The sequence below is a fragment of the Xenopus laevis genome, chromosome 6L (genome assembly GCF_017654675.1).
Source record: "Xenopus laevis strain J_2021 chromosome 6L, Xenopus_laevis_v10.1, whole genome shotgun sequence".
Lineage (NCBI taxonomy): Eukaryota > Metazoa > Chordata > Amphibia > Anura > Pipidae > Xenopus > Xenopus laevis.
The window spans coordinates 51,049,081-51,072,416 of NC_054381.1; the positions used below are offsets into that span (position 1 = coordinate 51,049,081).

At 39.3% G+C, this 23,336-nt stretch overlaps 1 protein-coding gene across 2 annotated transcripts in view; it reads left to right on the plus strand.

Moving 5' to 3' along the window:
- Positions 1-4,771: 4,771 nt before the first annotated feature.
- The window catches only part of tgfbr2.L (transforming growth factor beta receptor 2 L homeolog), a 61,126-nt gene continuing 42,561 nt past the window's right edge, over positions 4,772-23,336 (plus strand). For both annotated transcript variants that reach the window (XM_018267470.2, XM_018267471.2), the window contains exon 1: positions 4,772-5,194. In XM_018267470.2, the coding sequence (XP_018122959.1) occupies positions 5,107-5,194 (88 nt within the window). In that variant the 5' untranslated portion in view covers positions 4,772-5,106. The remainder of the gene's footprint in view (positions 5,195-23,336) is intronic.

The window sequence follows — 23,336 nt, forward strand, 5'->3', positions numbered from 1 at the left end:
GGCCCCGTGATTTCTAATGGCGGCATTGTTCCCATCTGTAATATGTATTACACAGTAGATGAGGCTGTAAAAAGACACATGTCCATCAAGGTCTACCTTTTTGTGTAACTGCTGATCCAGAGGAAAGTAGGGCCTGACAGAAATAATTTGGCTGATTTGTGGACCAAATAAAATGGGACGGTATTGTCTTAAAATGGGGACATGGGGAGCTGGTGGGGAGGGGCATTCTATATACATACAGTAAGTAAGCATTTGTTTCTAATTGGAACCATATTGAAACCACAGTTTCTGAATAAAAAGGGTTCTTTTTACCTCTGCTCTTTATTGTGTTTATTTGGGGGGTCTTACATCTTTACATTAACTCTAACCTTCCCAAATCTCTATTTTATGTTACAGGAACATCAAAGATGGGCATTAGTGCAAGTAGCAGTCTTTACTACCAGTGGCGCTATGAAAAGGTAAAGGTGCTCACAGCCTATTTCCTCATTTTATTTTCTGACTGGTGAGAAAGGTATCCAAGGGGTTAAAGTAGGGGCTAACCCATTGCTAAACATGGCATATGTTCTGTGTAAATACAATGAAACAGATATTTGACAGGGTTTAGCATACTGTGTGCCCTGACCTCAATGTTTTCTTGCTTCTTACATTTTTCTAGCACTCAAGGTGGATCTCGTCTGATCTGGACATCTTTGAGATCAGGGATTTTGAGGATCCACTCCTGGGCCCTTATCTTGAGTGCATCAGGGACAAGATCACCAATGACATTGGGGTTGCACTCTACGGTCTGTGGATGGCCAAGGACTGTGTGAAGATTACAAAATAGTGAAAATTACACTTATGAATAAGTTCTGTCAGGACTACAAGATACATCAAGGCCCACCTGAAACACCTCTACAAAGACCTAGAGAAGATCAACAAGGCCATACTGATTAAGAACAATGAGAGATATTCAGGTGCAGTATATAATGCATCCTTTTCTTTCCCACACTTGGTCAATCATTTCATTTTGCTTAATCACCTGATTTGTGCTTAATGTGCTTCTTAATATTACAGGTGTGGGTCCGTTATCCGGAAACCCATTATCCGTGAAGCTCCGAATTACGGAAAGTCCATCTCCCATAGACTTAATTTTTTAATTTTTAATCCAATTTTTTAAAAATGATTTCCTTTTTCTCTGTAATAATAAAACAGTTTCATGTACTTGATTCAAACCAAGATATAGTTATTGGAAGCAAAACCATCCTATTGGGTTTATTTAATGTTTACATGATTTTGTAGTAGACTTGAGGTATGAAGATCCAAATTATAGAAAGATCCATTATCCAGAAAACCCCAGGTCCCAAGCATTCTGTATAACAGGTCCCATACCCGTATAAGGATTTTACAGGGATATCACTTGCTAAGGTAAAAAAATACATAGTCTGAGTTATCTTGTTTGGTTTTACAGATGGTCCTCGGAACAACTCACAAAAGGCACATGATACCAGCACCACCAGCAGTTTCCTCTGTACCAAATACCGATGCACCTCAGTCTAGGCACCATATCCTCAGGAAACAGCAGTAAGTATGGGGCATCTCAATTCCACCAGTGATGCACCCTTTCACCCACTGCACTTTTACCAGCGGTGCTTTCAGCCACCGTAGTTCCACCAGTGGTTCCTCCCCTTTATCCAAAATATAGTGTTATACACAGGAACTCCTTTAAGCCACTTGGTAGACCCTGCATTCCTTTTCATTACATCCCTCAGACTGCCGGGGTCTGCAGGCTGCCCAGGGTCCAATGGAATGGAAAGGAATGCAGCATTCATCGTGCGGCTTAAATGTGCAGATGTTTAAGCTGCTATATTCCCTTCTCTTTCTAATCCTTTCACCGCAGTCCCTTACCTTACCATATACCCCCCCTTCACTTCCTTTGATTCAATGTGGCGCATTGATCGTTGGAGCAAATCCGATCGCCTTTAAAGGGTCAGGAAGGAATTTTTCCCTCTAGTAAAGGAAATTCACTTTTCAGAGGTTTTTTGCCATCATTGTGATCAAAAAGCGCAGTTTATCTAATTATTAATAAAGCTGTGGATTACACAGATTAACCACAAAGTCATTGTGTGTATCTTTATTGTGGGTATATGTATTAACATATAGAGGGGGAGGGAGAGAAGTTAGAATAAGGCAAGGCTCTTATAGAGCAGGAAATGATCGCATTGGTCATGTTTCTCCTTGGTTCCTAACAATTAAACTGAATCAACATATAACTGCTGTGTCAGTCCTACTATCCTCCATAGGACTTAAAGGAAACTAAGTAATACTGAGAGCCAATAAACATCCTTCCCAAATCTCACCCTAACTGGCATTTGGACAACTGTTCCTGCCTTTGGAAAAGTGCCGACCCCACAGTTTAGAAGGGCCCTGATGGTCTGTGTTGGTTTAAGGAAGACATGGAAATTGAATATTTAGAGTGAAAACCAGTTACATGCAGATCTGCAACCAAATTCTGTTTTAGAATCGTCATCTCATGCTCTTTTACCTTAGTTATCTAAAATTCCCTGGAATTAGGAAGGAATCTACTAATTTAGCCTCTTCAGTAGATGATAACAAAGGCAAGTTATACTGGGTTGCAACTGTATTAGGTGGGTTATTTATATAGACTTCACACTGCCCAGCCTTTATCACACTCATTTATTAGTGTAAGAAGGTATACTCTATAGAGGTTTTATGAAACAGATGTTGAGTATCAGACTCCTGGAATGAACACAGGGTTGAACATAGGTAGCTGTACTGTATGGAGGAAGGTTATACAAGCTAAAAGTGCATTACACAATTCCCTATGTAAAAAGCTGATAAAGCAACAGGGTAATACTGAGACTGTGGGTGGTTAAATGACAGCAAGACCAGCAGTTTAGACATACAGTATGAATGATGGTATTATTATAGATAAAGGGATCATGCAGGCAATTGGTTGGTGGAAGTGATGTCATGCGCACAGTGTAGGGGCGTGTTTAGGTCAGGTGCCTAGGGTGGCATCAGACTTAAATACAGCCCTAGGAGAGAAACAAATTATCTGAAATTAAATGTTAGTACCTTAAAATATTCAATATCATGAAATCTTCACGAGTAGTAAAGGAAACCAACAGCACTGCTTGTGGTATTTATTTCAGGACATGGAATAGTACATTAGCTCTGATCTCTGTTTGCAAGTGATATCTATTGTTAATGTGGCTACACTTTCGAACAAGTTAAACCTATTGTGTGTATGTCAGAGCACTGGAATGAGATACCTGTACTTGGATTCTTTCAGGCACATCTAGATAAGTACGCCAAAAGGGATTCTATACACTAACATATTACAGCAGAGTTCTGGTAAGCCCAGACGAATGCTCAAGTTTTATGGTATTTCTCTTCATCAAAATGCACCATTTCAGGGGCCCCTAACTACTCAAAAGTGCTGCACATTATACTTCATGTTTGTAACTCAACACAATACCTTTTAAAAATAAAATATATATATACTAACTTTTGAGATACTATCTAGGCGGTTTTTTATTGTGCAGCATAGTGGGATGTCTCAGCAGTTACTGAATGAAGCAACATTGCAGTGAGTTGGGACAAAGTGTATCATTTACGTTATATAAATACTTGAAGTCATATGGTGTCTGAGCAGCACATAACATTTTCACAGACAACACAAAGACAAAGGAGGTATGATAATAAAAATGTTTTCACCAGGTGTAATTACGTGTTGTCGACCGGCCCACCGGGATACCAGGAGAACTCCCGGTGGGCCCAGGTGTCAGTGGGCCCTCATGCTGCTAAACATTTGGCATATTTCATAGTCATTCTTTATTTCTATGAGAACAAAACAAATAAATAGATGGAAAAATAGATGATAGTATTATATTATGTAAAGAAAAGAGACTAGGAGAATAGCGGTTGAGAGAGGAAGAATAATAGTACTAATGGTGGCCATACACGGGCAGATAAAGCTGCCGATATCGGTCGTTTGGACCGATTTGACAGTTTATCTGCCCATGTATGGGGGCTTCCGACGGGTCTTCCCGATCGATATCTGGCCACGATATCGGTAGGGAAGGTTGGATTTTTACCCGACCGACCCGTCGGAGCCGCTTGGCGCATCGGCTTGGCGCATCGTAATTCGATCGTTCGCCATACGGCCGAACGTTCGAATTACCCCCGATATAGCCATGCAGTTTAGTGGCATATCAGGGAAAGATCCGCTCGTTTGGCGATGTCTATGGCCACCTTAAGAGTGGGCCCCTGGTCTAAGATTAATTGGTGGGCCCCTGGTCTAAGGTTTTTGGGTGGGCCCCTGGTGTCCCAGTCTGACACTGATGATCGTGTGGTGGGGTAAGTGCTTTCTCCCTCAGGGTCCCATTACAGATGCACACGGGCAAGATAGGTATGAAGTACAAATCCAGGGGGGGGGCGGTGTCCCCCCTTGCCCCTATATGTGGACGCCCATAGATCATATATATATATAATACACAAAAGCTATGACTATCTTGTAAATGATATCCTTATATAAAACGGTCGATTTAATTCCATTGATCAAATAAGTTTTTATGAATAAAGTGTTCCTGTGGCATTGCACAATACCCTAGGCAAAGTCACCGTAGATTTGACCTAAATATATGTGAAAATGTCTTATTTGTTGGAAAACATCGACACAAAGACAGGAAAAGAAGCAACTACTGCCCCTTTTAACAACAGGATATTAGCAGCAGCAGCAGCAGCAGCAGCAGACAGAGGCGCAGGAAGAAGTACAGTGCTGAGGGCTGTAATGTGAGAGAGAGTACAGAGTGGGCTGGATTGTACCATGATTGACAGTGACTGGGTGAGGGCCCCGCACAGCTGTTTGTGAAGTTGAAGATTTCCTGTTTCCTCTGGAGTTGCTGAAGAGAAGACACGGAGTTTGTGGGCAGCGAACGGTGCCTGTTGGAATGTGCAGAGCTTTAGTCACAGCTTCATAACAGCCCGAGCCCGGGGGCGGGGGAGACGCTCGCTGCTGTCTGAAAACTTTCTTTTCTGGATTACGTGAATTTTATGTGGTGAATCTACTGCGAGACTGTGGGACCTGGATGTTATAATAGAGCAATGGGTCTGGGAGGCTACTTGCGGATCCTCATGGGGCTTTGGAGTTTGACAGCCAGCACGGTTTCAAGTACATTTCCCTTATACCTGGGTGAGTTTGTACGTCCTTCATATATTTCCCCCTATTTATCAGTCCTATATACCTGCTTTGGTACGTCCTTAATATATTTCCCCCTATTTATCAGTCCTATAGACCTGCTTTGGTACGTCCTTAATATATTTCCCCCTATTTATCAGTCCTATAGCCCTAGGTGAGTGCATGTTCTTAAAGGGGTAGCTCAAATTTAGGGTGATGGCACACAGGGAGATTTAGTCACCTGCGATAAATCTTTGCTACTGCGCAGAAACGTAACTAGAGGGGGGCAGGCCCTGGTGCGTGACGCGCAGCCGGGCCCCCCGCCCCCCTCCGTACGAGATTTTTGGGCCGAATTTTAGTGGCACCCGGGGGGCCCTGACTGGGTGTGGGCCCTGGCCCGCTCGCACCCCCTGCTCCCCCCCTAGTTCCGCCACTGCTACTGCGGGCGACTAATCTCCCCAAAATGTCTTCCCACAGGCAAGAATGTGAATTGCCGGTGGGATCTCATAAGCATCGCTTCGGTTTTCTGAAATCGCCCGAAGTTTCCTTGTGTGGCAACTTTGGGCTAGTTTGGAAAATTGAAGCAACACTTATGCCATCCCGTTGGCGATTCAGATTCTTGCCTGTGAGACGGCATTTCAGTGAGATTAGTCGCCCACAGTAGCAAAGATTTATCGACTAAATCTGCCCTTGTGCCACCACCTTTAAGTTAACTTTTAGCATGTTATAGAATGGCTAATTTCAAGCAATTTATCGATTGGTTTTCATTTTTATTTTTTTGTAGTTTTTGAATTATTTACCTTCTTGTTCTGGCTCCAGCTTTTAAATCGGGGTCACTGACCCCATCTAAAAAACAAATGCTCTATAAGGCTAAAGATTTATTGTTATTGCTTCTTTTTATTGGTATTGCTACTTTTTATTACTCATCTTGATATTTAGTCCCTCTACTATGCATATTCCAGACTCTTATTCAAATCACTGTATAGTTGCTAGGATTATTTGGACCCTAGCAACCAGATTGCTTAATTGCAAATTGGAGAGCTGTTGAAAAAACCCCACAAATAATAAAAAATCAAGATCTCTCAACATCACTCTTTACATCATAGTAAATGTTAATTTAAAGGTGAGCATCCCCTATAATATATTTCTCCCTAGGTACAAACCTATGTCCTTAGGGCCCAAACACATAGACAGGGGCCACAGAAATAAATGCAGCAGCCTTCTAGCATCGCTTACATGCTCCTTAATGCATAGAGACCAGTCAGGAAGCATGGGCGGCGTTTGTTCCTTGGTCACCAAGTGGTGGAACACATGAAGGATTAACCGCAGGGGGGGCGCAGGAACAAACATAAGGGCCCTAAATCAGGGTTATTGGTGCTTTCATTATGTTCCTTTAATGGTTATATTTTCAAAGAAGAATCTCCCATTTGTAATGTATCCTGAATAGGTGTAGATTGCAAATTGACTTGATCTGAATGTTTGAACTCCACAAAAATAAAAAAAGCAATGTAATGATTTTATTTCTAGAATCTTTGTTGAGCTTTAATATCCTATTACGATTATGTCCTTTTCATCTGATACATGTGGAAGAGCCCTGGGACAGCTGCCAGTGAGAATTAAAGCCTCTTTGATTAATAACTGTGAATGGTACAGCACATTCCCTTGTGTCTATATAAAAAGGTTCTATGTAGGGTCTACTCATGCTGTTATGAGCAGTTCTCAAAGCTTGTTTTGTTGGCTCATGTGCAGGAACCGTTGTGGCTGGCAATAGATGTTTAGCTCCCTTTGGTAAGGATGGCAGCAACTCCCTGCTGAAAATGCCTCAGAGATAGGGAAATGTAAAACGCTTAACTTGTGTGAAAGCAAACTTAGGCCTTGACTTGTTATTTATACCTCAGGGAATACAGCAATGCAGACAGATAATTACCCATTTAGATGTCTTAAAAGGATCTGGAGGAAACTGGCAACTTTTTAAAGAAACGTATATATAATATTTTGCATGGCTAGATACCATGTCCAATAAATATTTAGCCATAATTTGCCTATTATGACAGTAATTGTTGCTATGGATTCATTTTTATATGGCACACTGCAAATTCAAAGTCATGGCCACCTTTATACAGAGAAAGCATGGCTGCTTTTCCACAGGTGTGTGTGCAGCACTCTTTGTCAAAATACTGAAGCATCGTATCAGTCGTTTAAGGCACACTGTTGGTTTTTGCTTGCTTTTCAATTGCTTTTAAAGGTACGTTGATGTTAAAATCATATTTGTGCTTTTGTGGAAAGTATTCTTTGTACTTAGGGTAAATATTTCTATTTCCTTTAGTGTTAGACAGTGGCTCTGCTTTGCGTTATGGCAGATATTCAGATGTATGCTAAGGACCAGAACCAATTAAGTACAAGACACATGGCAGGTTCAAGGCTTGTTTGGATTCACCACACTGGAGCTTAGGACCTACATACTCATACATAACTTAAACAGAAAATAAAGCAGACTTTTCTTGGTTTTCTTTGCTTTCCCTTTCTCTGGATTTAATATTATAGGCAGTGGCATAACAAACTTCAGGCTGTGGTGCAACATGGGTCATTATGATGCAGTCACAATGTTATGGTTAAGCCATAATTTAAAATGGCTAGTGCAGTTGCGTCTTTTGTTTGTTCATTGGTTAAATGTACTACAGCTTCACAAGTTAAATTTACCGTTGTGGTCAGAAGGTTGATACAGACTACCAGGAGTAAAAAGACTTGTGTGGTCGTGCACCTGGATGCACCAAGTGTTTCTGATCCCAGCCACCTTTGATTCACAGTTTGGTGTATTGTTCCTGTGAAATATGAGCTCTAGCACCAGCCCTTGGACACTTAGAGGCCCATTAAAGGTTGAATTTCGAATTCATGTGAATTTTTCCTAAATCAAATAAATTTAAATATACTCAAAATTCGATTGGGAGGTTATGTAAAAAAAAAAAAAAATATCTAAAACTCAAACTAATATTATCGACCCAGAAACTTGAATCGTAGTAGACTAAACTCGAATCGAGTTTTTTCTCCAAAACAAACTCGAATGTCAGGAAGGCTATTAACATCTTCAAATGGGTCACTGGACCTCTCCCATTGACTTATACATGAACTCCGCAGGTTTTAGGTGACAAATAGTTTAATTCAAATTATTCCCAGGGTATATATCGAATTTGAGAGTTTTGACCAAAAATAAATTTGAAAATTCGAATTTCCAATTTGACCTTTAGTAAATTAGCCCCATAGAGTAAAAGTATATGTGTGTGCATGTATGCATGTGTGTGTGTGTGTGTGTATATATATATATATATATATATATATATATATATATATATATATATATATATATATATATATATATATATATGTATTATATAATGTATGTTTATATGTGTGTGTTACTCCAGATTTAGGGCATTCTGCCAAAAACAGGTGCTTCAGGCATGGAATTCCTGTGGTTATGATAACTGACCTGCACTGGAGATGTGTTGGCCTGAGTAGAAGGGATGCTGCAATTTAGAGTATGAAAGGAGCTTAAAGGGCATCTGTTGGGCAAAAATATTATCCCCAATCAAACGTGCACACTCCAGGTGTGAGTACAACTCCAGTAAAAGATTGCCCCCGGCCAGTGCTAGGCTGCTGGGTGGGAGCTCCTGGTGCGAGTGGCCATGTTGTACATAGCACATGCACATAATGTGCTTCTGACGTCATGTGCATGTACAAACACAGCAAATCACAGCTTTCGATTATTATCAACATCGGCCTCAACATGGCCGATCATAGCGGGTGCTACCTCCCAGTGTTGGTGGCCTAGCACTGGCGGGGGACAATCATTTTTTAAAAAAAAAAATGGAGTGCAGGCTCAGTGCAGGTCAGTTAACGACAGGAATTCCATGCTGACCCTGAAGCACCTGTTTTTGGTGTTAGAGCTCATACTAAAATTTATCTCAAAGTTTAACAGCCCCTTTAAAAAATATAAGAGAAATACACTGAAGCAGAAAAATACATACCGGTAGTCTCAATTCACTGCATTTGCTTGTTGTGCATTTTTTGCTGTGCTAGATCTCTGCTAGACAAGCATAGAAATGAGTTGTTGTATATAAACCAATTGCCTGTGTTATCAATATTTGGTGCTGAGGGGGCTGCTGCATTAGCCGAAATCTGCTTAGCGCAGTTCAGGTGCAAAGTTCTGCATACGCATCTTTGTTCTCTAACATTTTTACTGTGTTAGAAATGTGTCAGGAGTGCTCCAAGCAAATATTCACAATTTAACATACATCCCCTAGCCCACCAAACATTGAGAGAGCAAGGCAGATGTCTGATGAGTGTATACAATCCCTCGCATTGGTTGGAGGAGACATTTCCTATTCTTATGAAGTGCTCCTTTAAATCACAAATACTCTAAATACTCACCTTCTCACAGTGACAACTCACTACATCTAACACTAGGCAATCATGCTATAGTACAGTAACTTCACTGCTTGTTCTTGGTGTATCTAGAAATTCACTGAACTAAAACACTGGAAGAAAAATCAAGTGGCTGCACCTAAAGTGCATATTTTACAAGTAAAAAAACAGGAAAAATCGGTAGCATAACATTTGTGTACATCATAGGTGGTGCATATTGAAGCTGAAAAGGCAGATGTACGTATATATTCCAGCAGTCCAAGAAAAAACGTTTTTTTTAACTCTTCCTGCTTATCCTCTGCAGTGGAATATTTACTTTTTGACAAAGAAGTGAAGAATGCCTGGGATTTTCTTCCCCCACCCTTTGAGAGCAGCACAGTCAAGTGTGCATACGGTTTACAGACATATTATAGAAATATTCTTTTTCATGACCTGTATGTAGACTATTTGCATTGCTAAAGTATTTTTTGCTTCATTACCTACTAAAAATACAAAAATAAACTAGTGCACAAACCACCTGTTAAATAATCCTTACAAGCATTTGATTTGTGATGTCTCCTATATAAACATGTGTATTGTAAAAAAATAAAGTACCCATTTAGTAAAATATGGTGTACAGTAGATGGATTTGGAACTCTTTGGTAACTTCTTGTCCTTTTGTGCAATATGGCCTTTTATACACCTGCTTTTTCATTATCTTACTCTCAAACCAATGTTTTTAATATGAAGTTGGTCCTCCTTTTGCTGCTATAACAGCCTCTATCCTAAGGCTTTCTGCTAGATTTTGGAACATTGTTGGTGGGATTTGCATCCATTCAGCATCAAGAGCATTAGTGAGGTTGGACACTAATGTTGGGGATCAGGCCTAGCTTGCAGTTAATGTTCCGATTCATCCCACAGGTATTCAGTTGGGTTGGTACCCTTTAACTTTGCTATTAGTGGAAGCAGGGACTCTACCAGATATTACCTTTGGCACAGTGGCGTAACTACTAGTACAGGATGGGCACCCGTGCCCCTCTGTCGGGCCCTCCCCCTATAAATTGTTCTGTAAAATCTCCCCCTGCCCAGCCACCTACGATAACCGTTATCGCGGCTCCGGCGGGTTCCGAGAGGGTGTGGGCCTGGGTGCGGTCACACCCCCTGCACACCCCTGAAAGTTACACCACTGCTTAAGACACCATACCAGTGCAGTGTATACGGCGTCCAGTTTTCTGGCCATGACAGTTGTTGGAGGGGGCAGTTGACGTCAGAGATGGGGCTTCAATGTTTTGGGGGTGTTTTTGATTTGAGCAGTCATTAGACTTTTCTCTAATATATCCCCTTAAGACATATATTTTCATTGTACTGTTTCAGATCTCATATTGTTTTCAGACAATATGCCTTGCTCTGTTACAAACCATGCTGTGTATGGTTGAATTAATTAATTTAAACAAAAAATTAAACAGATCAGTTGTTGTGGCATTATACTCTTCCCTCATGTGTGAATATAAGGGCAGGATTGTTTGCATTTAGTCTTCCATTGTCTCTGAACAGCTGATGTTCTGTCTTCTGAATAATGTTTCAATGAGCAGGCTCATGTGGACGCAGTTTCGAGTTGGCCTTAAAGCATCAGTTCTAGACATTTGTACTGGTTACCAAATGACATGATCAACTACAAAGAACTGGGCTTGTTGTTGTGGGACAAAGTACTGGATAACTTCACTCAATTCTGCCTTATTTATAAGTGCTGGCCAGATTTGCACATGGGCAGTAACCCATAGCAACCAATCAGTGATTGGCTTCATTCATCCAGCTGCATGCTGAACAATGAAAGCAAAAATGTGGGCTCCTGCCCAGTGTTTATAAATGAGCCCTAGTCATACTCACTGATGCAGTCATCTATGGATTTGGTTTTCTCAACTGCCCGTTTCAAATCTGTTTAATTCCACGCTGATTTAATTTGGAATATTCAGTTGTTTTCCCTACAAGGAAGAATGATTTTGCCATTTTGTTCAAAGCAGACTGCATGGACAGGCTATTATTTACTGTTAGTGCCCAGTTTTAACAGACTTGGATAAGTATAGACCTTATAAATGCAACACAAGTGCAAAGTGCTAAAACGGATGTAAAATTAAGCATGCATTAACATTTATAAATCATGTCAAGCAATTGATGTTACAATATGCCTATTAGCAATCAGAGTATTTTGCTTAACTTGCAACATTTAAATTCATTATTTGCAGTTCCTCATACTGCTGATGAGCACTTTGTTGACTCATAAAAGTATTCTGGGAAGTAGCACTTCATGGAGAGTGAATTGTTGTTTCTCTGATGGATATTTACATTATATATGTATGTATGTATGTATGTATGTATATATATATATATATATATATATATATATTGGCAAACGCTCGCACTCTAATCCAGTCTTGAATTCACTGTGGGTGCTGGGTCAAGGCTTTAGCATATAAGAATTAAACAAAGACCCGCACTCCAATGTTACGTGGTTAAGAAAATTTGTTTTTATTCAAACTTGTGCATCCAACGTTTCGGCTTTATCAAGCATTTATGCAAGCCCTTTACCTAGATTTTCTATTTCTTTAAGCAAACTTATTCTTTTGGAATTGTTTTCTTTGTGGCAGATATTGATATTTTATTCTATTATATCTGCACAGGCATGAGTGAACTTTCCTCTAACTGGGTGTTGGCATTTGTCTGTTTTAGTAAACTTGGGTAACAGCTGCCCCTCTGGGTTCCCAACTTGAAATGTTTTCCTGCCTCTACAGTACAACACCAATATCAACTACAGGAACACACTTCATGCGAAACCATTTTAGAAATGTGTAAGTGCGATCACTTTACAGGCGTGTGCCATTTGCATTCCTGGGTTCAGCTGCACCAACTGCATACTGCAACTGTCACCAGCAAGAATCTCACTTCTGCTTAAAGGAAAACTATACCCCTAAAATAAATACATAAGCAACAGAAAGTTTATATCAAATTGAATGACATATTAAAGAATCTTACCAAACTGGAATATATATTTACATAAATATTGCCCTTTTACATCTCTTGCCTTGAACCACCATTTCGTGACTCTATCTGTGCTGCCTCAGAGATCACCTGACCAGAAATACTACAACACTAACTGTAACAGGAAGAAGTGAGGAAGCAAAAGGCAGAACTCTGTCTGTTAATTGGCTCATGTGACCTTACATGTGGTTTGTATGTGTGCACAGTGAATCTTACGATCTCAGGGGGCGGCCCTTATTTTTTTAAAATGGCAATTTTCTATTTATGATTACCCAATGGCACATACTACTAAAAAAGTATATTATTATGATAATGGTTCATTTACATGAAGCAGGGTTTTACACATGAGCTGTTTTACTCAGTATCTTTTAATAGAGACCTACATTGTTTGGGGGGTATAGTTTTCCTTTAATGCAACTGCATTCTCACAGCTTTTCACTTTATCAGTTCTTCAGTCAGCAAAATAGAGTGCATGCTAAACTGCTGCAGGGGGAATTTCATTCAATCATCAATCTATTTCAGCAATAACCTTCTAAATAACAAACTAAATTTATTCTGTTCAAAGCCCTTTCCTATTTCATTATCATATACATTTTTATGAAAACATCTTCAAGGAGCCTTCTCCCCTTTTTAGTAAAGGCTGCCAATAACACTTGTAATAAAAATGCAAGGATATTAATATGAGTTTCTCCTTTTTGCTGCTATAAGCAGCTGCTACCCTTCTGGGAAGACTGTCCACTAGAATTTGCCATATTAATAGTGGGATTTTCTTCCATTCACTTCTAAGAACAATAGTGTGCTTGGGCATTGATATTGAGTGTTCAGGCCTTGCTCACAGTTTGGTTCCAGTTCTTTACACAGAGAATTGAGGTGCAGGCCCGTCAAGCTCTCTCAAAATCTATTCAGTACTGCACTTTGTTCAAGGTGGCATTCTTGTGCTGGAAGAAGTAACCTTTGTCACTAGGAGGGAAGCATAAAACTGACTAAAATGTGATAGTCTGATGTACTATTTAGATTTGCATTAACTGGGACTGGGGTCATAGCAAAAAAACATATTCATACAGGTAGCATTTGTTAGAATGTGTTTAAAGGTAGATGAGGAGCACTGAATGATCCAATTCCTCTCTTCCCCAAGCTTCAGCCTTTGCAATAAGGAGCAGCTCATTATACAGACTTTTGTGTAGACTGGTGAATTGTATTAGCTTCTCTTCTGCTCGGCAGAAACAGACAGTGGTTTATTTCCTTACAGGAAGGTAAAAAACGTGTTTCAATTTCTGCTTCGGCGCAGGAAATAAAAACCATAGATATATCTTCAATAAAAGAATATACAAAGAGAATATTCAGTGTAGGTCCTATTGATTAAGTTTATGCTGAAAAAGTGTATACTGTATAATGCCGTTTTAATGCCTATGACACTACTCTACATAGATCTAAGAGTAACCCATAAATGCAGATTTTACACCATCGGATGTTTGTTTGCTACGTCCTAATTGACATGTGAGATCTGATTAAATATTTGCCAAGACTTGAAGTGCTCTTTGCTATAGTACACTGACAGCAGAGAAAGGAAGGCAACAAGAATGACACGCATAGCCTCAGGTCACATTATCTTGCACACAAAGCTGAAGCTTATACGTATTAAGCTCTTAGAAAGTTCTTCTTCAAAGTTAAATTGATTATTTCCTTATACTTAAATATCCAGTTTTGAAAAAAGCATGTAAGGAGACTGCAATTTTTGGTTGATTATTGAAATAGTATACAGACATTGGACCTAGTATCCAGAATGCTTGATACCTGGGGTATTCCGGATAATGGATTTTGCCATAAATTGGATGCTGATACCTTAAGGGGCAAATTCATCAAGGATCGAATATCGAGGGTTAATTGACCCTCGATATTCGACTGGGAATGAAAATCCTTCGACTTCGAATATCCAAGTCGAAGGATTTTGCGCAAATACTGCAATCGTACGATTGAAGGAATAATCATTCGATCGAACGATTAAATCCTTCGAATCGAACAATTCGAAGGATTTCAATCCAACGATCAAAGGATTATGCTTCGACCAAAAAAACTTAGCCAAGCCTATGGGGACCTTTCCCATAGGCTAACATTGGGTTCGGTAGCTTTTAGGTGGCGAACTAGGGGGTCGAAGTTTTTTCTTAAAGAGACAGTACTTCGACTGTCGAATAGTCGAACGATTTTTAGTTCGAATCCTTCGAGTCGAAGTCGTAGTCGAAAATTCGAAGTTTTTTTTACTTTGAATCCTTCACTCGAAGTTAATGAATTGGCCCCTTAGTCTACTAGAAAATCATGTAAACATTAAATAAACCCAATAGGCTGGTTTTGCTTCCAATAAGGATTAATTATATATTCGATTGGATCAAGTACAAGGTACTGTTTTATTATTTTAGAGAAAAAGGAAATAGTTTGGATTATTTGGATAAAATTGAGTCTATGGGAGACGACCTTTGCATAATTCGTAGCTTTCTGGATAACAGGTTTTCAGATAACGGATCCCATACCTGTATTTGAATTCAAAAGGTAATCCAGCTATGAATAACAGTATTTCTGCTTCACGTTATAAGGAGTCATTACAAAATCATGAGCTGTTTTCCCCTGACTTCCTCTATACTTTGCTGACTTTGAAACATAGGCATTCTTTCCATGGCTGGATATGATCTGATGGATTGGTAGCTATTATTTTTTTATAATGGAATGTATGCCCTGAGAATTTAGTTACCAAACTAGAATCTCTAGTATCACCTGAGAGATCCCTAGTATGATGGTTTATCAATTCTGCCTCTTTCCCTAGTCCGTCATATGTGTGCCAGACTCATTTAAGACTGATTTTTTTTTAATAGTTTTTAAGTCTTTTCAGTTTTTGTAAATTGTTAGTGAAATGAGTACAGTCATTTTAATATATTTGTTTTCTAATTACTCATTGATAAGAGTGCACTAAGGTCCTAAGTTTGGTTCCTGCCACGTCTTATGTCTTCTCCTCATGTCCGTGTGGGCTTCATCCTGGTACTTTCTGTCATCACACACTTCAAGGAAATTTTAAAGCTGATACCAATGCAGGTTCCCACCCAGTCCTACTCTAAAACCTCCACTGACATGTTAAGCATGTTTAGGGTCACACTGTGAGATTCGGGGAGATTTAGTCGCCCGGCGACTAATCTCCTCTTCTTTTTGGCGACTAATCTCCCCGAACTGCTTCCCCCTGTCTTCCGCATGCTAGAATGAAAAAATGCCTGTGGCATGGCTCTTGCAGCGCTTCGTTTTCCAAAGTCGCCCGAAGTTTCCTCGTGAGGCAACTTCGGGCGACTTCAGAAAATGAATCGCCGCTTCAGACTTCATGAACAGCAGTATGTACTGTTTCCAGTGCCTTAGCACAGCCAGGTCCTGTGCAGATGTACTCTCTGATGACTGCCCTAGTTATCAGGATTACAAAATGTTTGCTTTATGACTCATGGTTGTCTTAAAGACCTGATTATAAATGTCATCACTCTGTAATAGGGTTTTTATTAAATACTTACTCATAGGACTTTGTTGCTATGACTGCAAATCCCCAAAATATATTACCTGCAGATTTAAACATGTTAATGTGTTAGCTTGATTTTTGGGGTTTTATTTGCATTTCATTTAAAGGAGAAGTAAAGAGTGATGCAGGCGACTGGCCTCCTGAAAAAGGCTTCCTTGCATATATGTAGCTATATATAATTCACAATAACCATGAATCCCTTGCAACATATCTTTATAAATGGTGCTTAGTGATGTCAGCAGTTACAATCTGTGATTATGGATTTCATTTGTGCCCCTATAGTAAAATATGAGAACATCACCTTGGAGTTCTGTTCCGCCTGCAGCATGTGCCTTTGTATAGTTACAGAACTAGTTACAGTGACTTCTAATGTCCTGTATTTTACAGTAGGCAGTACATTTTATATAAAGTTGTGCTGTAAATGTAGACATCTAAAGCATCTCCCTCATATTCTTGCGGTAGGGTGTGACTGGGAACTGGATGGAGTTTTGTGCAGATCAGGGGGCCAGGAGGATGACCAGAAATGAAAAAATACTCTGTGTGACAATTGTGCCACAATGTCAGAAAAAGCTGAGTATATCATTCTAGAAAGGAATGGGGACCCTTATAATATATTGCCATATCCTTTCTAAGCACATGTTGCTTTCTGGAGTCTTATCATATGATATTTAACTCTAAGTAACTATAAGTAAAACCAACACCAAATATTAATTATTCACATGTGCTATATGTCTCCTTTAAAGTAGACCTGACACCTACACAAACAAAAATCGTTTACAAATTAAACATGGAACCCAAATTGTTTTTTCATTAAAGCATCAATACCTGTTATAAAGGTGTTTAAATATCTGAGCTGTCAATCAGATATTACCTGCCCCACCTCTATTGCAGAGGCATAGAGGTGGGGCAAACAATTACTTTCACTTTTCATTCAGCACTTCCTAGATGTTACTGCCCTCCACAAATTCCCCCTCCCTCCTCACACTCTATAATTGGTAAGGGCAATGTGCATGGAGATTAGGTCCCCCATTCGGGCGCATACACAAGATTTTGGGGTGATACATAACTTTTCTTAATAACAGTGTCCACAAATGGCTCCTACCTGCGTGCTGTGTTTGTGTAATTCCAAGACTGAAGAAAACAAAATTCAAATAATAAATGTAGTGTAAGTAAGTTTTATTTTTCTCAACTAACATGATAAAAAATAATTTGGAATTATTTCTTACGGTGACATGTCCCCTTTCAGTAAAGGTGTCATTTCTCAGTTTACTGCAAGGGGCATTGATTGACAGGTAACATTTTCAGTTTTGATAGATCAAATAGTGGCATACATGTCAATTTTAAGGTTTAAACGTGCCTGCCAATGCAAGTCTGGGGTGTTGCTAAAAAGCATATTAGACTGAATATAACTGACTCAATATTTTTAGCTGGGGTGTTATTGTTTTGGGAGAACTGTCAAATGCTGGATTGCCGAAGTCTACACTGCGGAGGCCCTTGCTAGTAAAACATGGTTTCATTGTTGATAAATAGCACCTGATGCATCTAACAGAACAACATTTTAGAGCCACATAAAATATCTTTGTTTAATTTAATTACAGTATATAGTGACATAAATGCTTCCTTCTGCTACACTTATGACTTTTTTCCTCCTTTAATTTCGGCTTTACTCATTTTTCCCTGTAATGTTCACATGCTACCACTTGCCTTACTCTTTACTCATACTTTCTTTGTCCTATTTATCTTTCCCAGAACTTCTCACACATTAAAGGGATACTGTCATGGGAAAAAAATTTTTTTCAAAACGAATCATTTAATAGTGCTGCTCCAGCAGAATTCTGAACTGAAATCCATTTCTCAAAAGAGCAAACAGATTTTTTTTATATTCAATTTTGAAATTTGACATGGGGCTAGACATATTGTCAATTTCCCAGCTGTCCCAAGTCATGTGACTTGTGCTCTGTTAAACTTCAATCACTCATTACTGCTGTACTGCAAGTTAGAGTGATATCACCTCCTCCCTTTTTCCCCCAGCAGCCAAACAAAAGAACAATGGAAAAGTAACCAGATAACAACTCCCTAACACAAGATAACAGTTGGTAGATCTAAGAACAACACTCAATAGTAAAAACCCATGTCCCAATGAGACTCCTTCAGTTACATTGAGAAGGAAAAACAGCAGCCTGCCAGAAATCATTTCTCTCCTAAAGTGCAGGCACAAGTCACATGACCAGGGGCAGCTGTGAAATTGACAAAATGTCTAGCCCCATGTCAGATTTCAAAATCGAATATAAAAAAATCTGTTTGCTCTTTTGAGAAATGGATTTCAGTGCAGAATTCTGCTGGAGTAGCTCTATTTACTGATGCGTTTTGAAAAAAACATGTTTTCCGATGACAGGATCCCTTTAACTATGTGTGGCATAGCATCTAGATCCGATGATTCAATTATTACTTTTCCATAAATATGGGCTCATATTTGCAACTTCACCTGTGTACCAATTATAAAGTTCCATATTTTTTAAAGGGGCCATGTGCAGGGTTTTTCTAAACTGTATAGGCCAACACCCATAGTTTTGTTTGAGCAGATCAACATGGAAGTATGGCCACTTCCACTATATGTGTGTACTCTGGCTTCTGGTGTGATTGGACCAAAGCGTAATTATTATAATTAAGTATTTCTGTTAGACTCCACACATGGTCTTGTAGTAATATAGTTTAACTTAATTGCATTGACCGATCTGTGGGTATATGGTGTCATTTACTTCCATAAAGGGTGTCCAACTTTTCTGGAAAAATATACAGGTCTTCCTATATTTTTCCTTTTTTCCCTATTTAAGGATAACTAAACCCTAAAAATGAATATGGCTAAAAATGCCATATTTTATATAATGAACTTAATGCACCCACCTTAAGTTTCAGCTTCTCAAAAACAGCAATGCTCCAGGATTTCAAACTTGTCACAGGGGGTCACCATCTTGGAAAGTGTCTGACACTCACATGCTCAGTGGGCTCTGAGCAGCTGTTGAGAAGCTAAGCTTAGGGGTCGTCACAAATCATCAAGCAGAAAAGGAGGTTGGTCTGTAATATAAGCTGATGCTGCAAGGCTGATTATTAAATTCTGATGCTAGTTGCACTGGTTTCTGTGCTGCCTTATATTGTGACATTTATATTATATGTGTACTGTATATTTTGAGTCAGTCCCTAACCTCAGTAACTGACAGCAGCACAGAGCATGTGCAGTGAATCAGCAGAGAAGTAGATTGGAGCTACTGGGGCATTTTCAGAGACACAGTTCCTTCCTGATAAAGGGCTGTGGTTGTCTTGGGCTGGTATAAAAGCCCAATACACAATGTACAACATTTCTAGCCTACATATTTAGTTAAGCTTTAGTTCTCCTTTAATAACGATGGCATGAAGCATAATTTTTACCAACCAGGCTGACAGAACACCAGCCAGGTGGCAACCCTACTTCCATACTAAATAAAATAATATTAACCATGATACATTAAAGGCCCATTTGTGGCCTATGTGGTGCTCATAGTAGTTACCATTTTCCAAAGAAAACCTACAGTGAGAGACTTGCAATTGCTGTTTTAAAACTCGTTACCATTTACAAGTCATAAGCTTAGCAATATCTATTTATTATATTAGACTGTTGCTGACCATTTGCTTCCTGGTGATAACCAAATCTGAAAAGCATTATGTGTGTCATTGCTGCAAAGCAGAAGCCAGATACAACTTGCTGCCCTATGTTTGTAAATCTGTTTTCCCTTTCCTGTCTCTTTGTCACTGTCATACTATAATACCATCCTCCACACAGAATCATTCCGGGACAACACATGGTCAGACCGTGAGAAATATCACTGAAATAAAGGGAAGTTTATTGGGGACGCTTAGAGTGTAGTAGGATATTGCTGATTTCCGGAAAGAAAACAAAAAATATATCTATGTATGTATGTATATATAAACATATTTCATTTTATTTGTTTCTCAGTGATATTTGTTAGTAGTGCTGAAGCTCAGATTTTTTTTTTACTTTTATGGCATTGTGTTATTTTAGAAAAAAATTGAACGGGGGGGGTAACCACATGAAACCAAGACCAAGTGTAAACAGAGCAGGCAGGATTTAACTCTTGCATCATTTGGAGATGCAAGCTATGATGGAACTTTTATTGTGCATTATTGCTTTTAATAATTCATGTCTGAAAATGATGTGAGGCCCGGACCGACCCTTGGGTTGGGGCGGGTTTGGGCTGACTGCGCACACATTCTGTGGGTGGATTCAGGTTGAGCTTCTCTTCTCTTCTGTTCTCCCCTCCCATGGCCTCATTTATAGGTGCATACCTGCCCTGCCCCCTTTCATGACATCAGAGATGGGCGAGTCAGGCGCAGGTCTATACATGGAGATGCTGGTTGGGAGTGGGCGGGTTCAATTTGAGTGCAGGTCGAATTTTTGTCGACCCACACGTCATCACTGATGTCTGCTATTGCTAAAGTAGAACTTGCATTGCGCAAACATTTGCAGTCTTTCTTACACTGGTGGTTGAGGTCGCTAAATACTTTTTGATTTTGTGAAAGCTATATTAAATTTGTGCAAAGAAATACTTTTTTACTTTACAAGTATTTTTATCTTAACTTCTATCTATCTTAACTTTTACTCAATTATTTATAATAAAATAATAATACTACATTCAACATTTTTTGTGAAACTCCATTCTCTGCTGCTGAAGAGTACTTGGTTGACATTTTAGAGCATATCTTTGTCGGGGTTATTTCTAATAATATTTTCAAAATGGCAAGAGGTAGGTACATGGCTGGACTGTGCCCCCTGACGCTGCAGCCTTCACCTTTTGTTGGGTTTTTTTAGGGAGGGGGGGTTTAGAGTTTTTTTTTTAATCGGGTGCAAGGTCCAGAGGACAGCAAGACCAGGGGAGAAGTGCTGCCTGACTGAGCACTAAGGGGTGCTCTTGCACTTTTTCCTGTGTAAATGTCTGTTTAAATTACCCCTGATGTTTCCTTTATTTTGTCACATTTGCTGCAGTATGTAAAATAAGGCCATACATACATTTCCACATCCTGCTATAATGTTTACACTTATATCTATCAACTACATTGCACCTAACCAAAATGGAAAATGTATTGTGTTCATTGAGACCACTATTTCACTAGCAACTATCTGCGGTAACTTTTGGGAATTTTCATATCTTGATTCTTTCTGACCATTTAAAAGAAAACGTAGATGAGTTGGTTTTGGTGTTTGCATAATTTATTGCAAGCAACGTAATAATGAGTCACATTACATCTTCATTTATTTACTACCTTTGTGACCGATGACTGGTTGCGGTTTCTCTAGTAAGGTGAGAAGGCCATTAAAAACGTCAAGCAACATTTAAGAAATAAGAGCATGTTATGTTGTGCGAAATATGATAAATGACAAAATAACCACTGGGGCATGCTTTTGTTTGTTTGTGCATAACCTCAAGTTCCTATTTCAACTGAAATGGGACCCCACATAACTGGGTAAAGGGCATACCATTGACTTCCATTTTTAATAGAGCCTGAAGGGGAGGTAGGAGTTAGAAAAATAGTGTTGTGGTCATAAATTATGTCCCTGACACAGCCTTATCCAGTTCTAGAACCCTTCCCTCCTTCGGAATACAATTTCTTGGGGGTGATTAACTTTTGGCAACCCCAAGTATAACGTCTTTCCTTTTTCTTTAATAGCTTGTGCTAAACTTTTTGCCTATTTTACTTTAATCAGGAAAACTGAAACTGAAGGTGAAACACAGGTTAACTGAAGGTCATGCTAGAGTTCCATTAACCTGTATTAAAGGAGAATAAGAGGCAAACTCAGTAAATTCACAATCTGATAAGATTCCCAATTCGGGAACACTATTTTAAGAATAAACCTGCCCAAAGAAAAATAAAGTAATGCAGGTCTGGGCCACCATCTTTTCTTTCTCATTACTCCTCATTACTCCTTATAGAGAAGACTGGGAAAGGTAAGAAATATGGCAGGATGGCACTTTGTTACCTCTTTCTGTGGAATGGTTCAATTATTATCCTAAAAGGCGCATTGGCTCAAGGAAGAAACGTACCTATTGAAGCTAGGGTGTGTAATGTGTTGGGTCACCTCAGTAGCTCCATGCAGCAGGTTGAGTATTTGTGGAATACCTGCAAATCAGTCAGGATTACCCTGGATGTCCTAACTTGTCAGGTGGTTTGCAGGTACCCCATGGAGGTAATCAGGAAGGTTGTGTGTAGCTTTAAAACATTAAAAGAGCAAAACGGGAGACGATCCCCGACGATCTTGGTGATTTCAATTGTGGTTCCCTAGTCTGTCCCACCACGTAATACTGACATCACTTCTGGTTTGTAGAGATATTCAGCTGTGTGTGGGATGGGTTCCGGAAGGCACTTTTTTGGGGCACATTTGGGTAGGAAAAACATTATAGCCAATGTGGATGTGCAAGTCCAGGTTGCAGATGAGGTGAGGTGTGAGGTCAGCAGTGAATACTCCTCAGTACATTCACCTTTCCTTATCTTTTAAAACACACATCCTGCAGCCTTTATACAGTCATGAAACTCCTTGGCAACTTTTATTATTACCCTACCCCCATGTCATTAGGGTGATAATGATCCAGCTCTTCACTCTAAATGATAACATAAAATAAGGCCTAAACGGAGCCCAATCATACTAATAATATGATGTTATTTTTGTTATTGTTTTATGTAACATTAAGGGTACATTTTCACTTATACTAGAACTTCTTTCTGTTGAATATCCTAAGAGCTGCCTCTCCATCCCTGTTTCACTGCAAATTACAGACAAAAGCATGTTAGAACTAGAGCTACATTTTTTTGCTGCACTTTCATTATGATGTAATTTGTTTGTCATGCCGATGGATGTTTTTTTTTCCAAAACCTCAACATTAACCAAATCTTGTTCATGTTCTGTTAATTACAGTTTATTTACTTATATTCATGCAATGTTTACATACACTTCAACAAACAATTTTAAACCACCGTCAAATAATCCTAGTCTGCAGTAATGAAGTGTAATGCATCATACTTGTTAGCATTTTAAAATGGAAACCCAAGATGTTTAAAGTCATGCCTGCTATATGCCCTGGAAATACCCAGCTATGCCCTTGATCTTCCCCAAACTTCTCTCTCCTC